Here is a 3,067-nt window from a genome sequence, read left to right as displayed (position 1 = left end):
TCCCGCATAAGTCATGCCCTTTCTCTCAATAATTTAGAGATGAAATAAAAAAGGATCTCGTGCAAGCTAGTCGTTTATCTAATTCATTTCCCTTCTTTTACAAGCCATGGGTCATAGATTGGCAAAACTATCAGCCAAATAAATGAAAGAGAAGTATTAATAAATTAATGAATCGGTGATGTAATAGGTCATGGATTTATGGGCAAGTTGCAGCTAGGTGGTTGGCTCTACACTTTCTCCATTTTATGCCACTGTTGAGCCAGCACCCTCCCAATTAATTATGATGCGGTCCCCTTCAGCTTTCTAAACAACCACATTGGTAGTACCAAAACATGTCCCTCTATCAAATTCGCCATCGAACGCACACAAGGATTATTGAACTAATAAGTCCTATTATGTTATCAGGGCTGCTCTATGGAATTTATACTTTTAGGCTCGAAACCACAAAGTTAATAATGGAATCCTAGTCTAGGTTGGAAGCTAAGACATGTAATTGGCGAAGTAGGTGAGCTAGAAGGATGCTGCTAATCGGAGATGCGCCAAGATGAAGCTCATGAATGCACAACAATTTATTTTGGCCTATATATTTAATAATTTTGCAATTTTGTCACTAGTCCAGTATGCCAGGGGGGAAGGAGAGAGAGAGAGAGAGAGAGAGAGAGAGGTAATGGAACTTCTTTCACAAAATTGGGCGACAAGTTGTCACCGAGTACCAAATTAAACAAACAAAAAAAATGAAAAAGAAAATCATAAATGCAAAAGGTATAGGGAATGACTCGAAGAAGTTTCCCTTCCTGAAAGGAAAGTAGGTACCTGTTAATTAGAGACTAACCTATGTACGAGCTGGCTCATATAGGAAGAATATGGGTCATGGACTCATGGGTTGCACGTATACGTCAGAAAACCTGACGAGATAGATGAGTGAATCTTCAGCAAATAAATCCTGACATATTGGTTTATGACTTTTCTTTTACTTTTGTCGTGCCGTACGTTGCTCCCTGACAATCTTTTGACTTAGAGGCTCCAATGGTCCGCTTCCGTGCCATGTTCACGAACTATTGAGAAAACTGATCTAGCCTTCGTCAACCTATGACATCATTCCACCGCAAGGGAGCATGCCTTCCATTATTTAAGTCCCCAGTTCACATTATTTTATGCTCTTAAGATTCAAACATGGATGTAGAAACACCGCCTGCATGTAGAAACATGTATATATTTACACCGCCGACGGAAGGGCGGCAGCCGCAAAATAAGGAAAAGCGCATTTGTGGGGAGACTGGTTGCCGTTTGACATCATGCATGCGTTCGAGTCAGAAAAGGTAATTCTAATAATGCAGGTTAAGTTACTGGATGTGGGACTTGATGACAAGGTGCTAAAAGGGCCGCAGAAAGCGAGAAACGAAAAATGATACTCACAAGGTGCCTAAAAATCCAAAGGCAAGAGTCAATTGCAACTGCATGGTGTCAACCGATAATGTTTGTCCCATACTTAAACAAGTCCCCTTTTGAGTTGACAAAAGAATAGGTTTCTTACATCTTCAATGACGGACGGGAGTCAAACCTGATTATGTTTAAATATGGCGTACAGACTGATGGCAAGGGTAGGTTTGATTTCAAACTCACGCAGGATGGAATTCATTAATTAATTGATTTCCTTTAAAAACGAATTGCCGGCAGAGCCCTTGCAGCTAGCAAACCAATTATTAGGTATTGAAATAGGAGGGACTATTGAGGAAGGTAATATTTATCTCCAGCTAACGCCTTCACCCTGGCGCGCGTGCTCATCATAGGTTGTCCTCCATAAGTCTCATATGGCTCCACATGACCTTCACCTACCCTTGTTGAACACCGACTGCCCATATACTCGTTGATTATAAGTACTTCTCTTCTCTGAGCGGTACTGATATAGAATTTTGTCCGGCTTCCCCTTGTTTTCTTCTCTCTCTGTCGATCGCTTCCTTTCAGGTCATATTTTCAGGAAATGATTCAGGTGATGAAGGGATCTTATCACTACGCGAAAGTGCAGGCTTACTACGAAAGTGAAGAGGAGAAAAGGCATCGCAAGGCACAGTTCCTGATCTACAAGATGATGGAGAAGGCAGACTCCCTGAGCAAGAGGCCGCCCCCTTTGAAGGTGAGAGTCTGCAGGCTGAGAGTGAAGATTGGGAGGAAAATAAGGAGGCTGAGGAACAAAATGCAGTTTGCAGCTTATTTCATAAAGGTCGGCATCTGCGGCCAACTGGTGGGGCAGCTGAAGATGGTGAAGCGGGTTCTCCTTGGCCGAGGAACCATTGCTAGTCTTTCCCCAGCAAGTTACTAGTGTACTGATCCTTTGATGAGGGCTGTTAATTCCTCGCGTGGAAGAAAAGACGATGCCTGTAGATTCTTTCTTTTTCTTTTTTGTTTTTTCTTTTCGTTTGTTTGTTCCGCTTGATTTCTTTAGCCTAGGCTTAATGGTTTCAGTTGGAGAGAAAGGAAGTGCATGCGGAAATTCTTCTCTTTACTTTTTAGGAGCAAAGTTTTGACCAAATGAAAAGAAAAAAAAGGGATTGTCAACGAAGTTTCTTCAATTATTTGCCCGTGAATTCTACTATTTCTGCAGGTAGCTAGGTAAATTTCTTCCTCGCCTTTTACTTTGCTTACTTTAGTTGGAGTGAGAGGAATCTTGCTTATCCCTTTCTTGCTGTCAGTGAAGTGAGAAGCAGTAGATGCATAACCAGTAATCTTTTCATAGCATTTTATTCGTCTTGGACGTTTTAGTTTTTTAATTCCTCTAAAATTAAACATTTAAAATTTGCATGTTGAGCTGCCACTAGAAAGCATTTTTACAGACTTTGTTACTCGCCTGGGACATAAAATCCCAAGACCATTCTCACCCCTATGGTCCTCCACAAAGCTAAGCACTCCTGAGATTTTAACGAACTGCCTAGCAGCTACTGGCCCAACCAGGTGTGCCAATAAACTCCTCCAAGCACAAGCATTACTTTTTTAAAATCAAGTTATATGGCAGATTGCATTCAAGTTAACTCTACGAAAATGAAGCAAATTAAATGTTTCGGCAATAAAT

The 3,067-nt window shown here is 41.2% G+C and overlaps 1 protein-coding gene across 1 annotated transcript; it reads left to right on the top strand.

Annotated features, from left to right (window-relative positions):
* Positions 1 to 1,981: 1,981 nt before the first annotated feature.
* LOC116247498 (uncharacterized) lies at positions 1,982 to 2,320 on the top strand. The gene has a single exon (XM_031619673.1). The coding sequence runs from the start codon at positions 1,982 to 1,984 to the stop codon at positions 2,318 to 2,320; it is 339 nt and encodes a 112-aa protein (XP_031475533.1).
* Positions 2,321 to 3,067: the final 747 nt, after the last annotated feature.

The sequence above is a fragment of the Nymphaea colorata genome, chromosome 2, assembly GCF_008831285.2.
Source record: "Nymphaea colorata isolate Beijing-Zhang1983 chromosome 2, ASM883128v2, whole genome shotgun sequence".
Classification (NCBI taxonomy): domain Eukaryota; kingdom Viridiplantae; phylum Streptophyta; class Magnoliopsida; order Nymphaeales; family Nymphaeaceae; genus Nymphaea; species Nymphaea colorata.
Note: the sequence above shows the minus strand (reverse complement) of the source record. Positions and strands in the feature narration are given on the sequence as shown.

Coding starts and splice junctions, on each gene's coding strand:
- LOC116247498 (XM_031619673.1), top strand. CDS start 1,982: ATGATTCAGGTGATGAAGGGATCTTATCACTACGCGAAAGTGCAGGCT.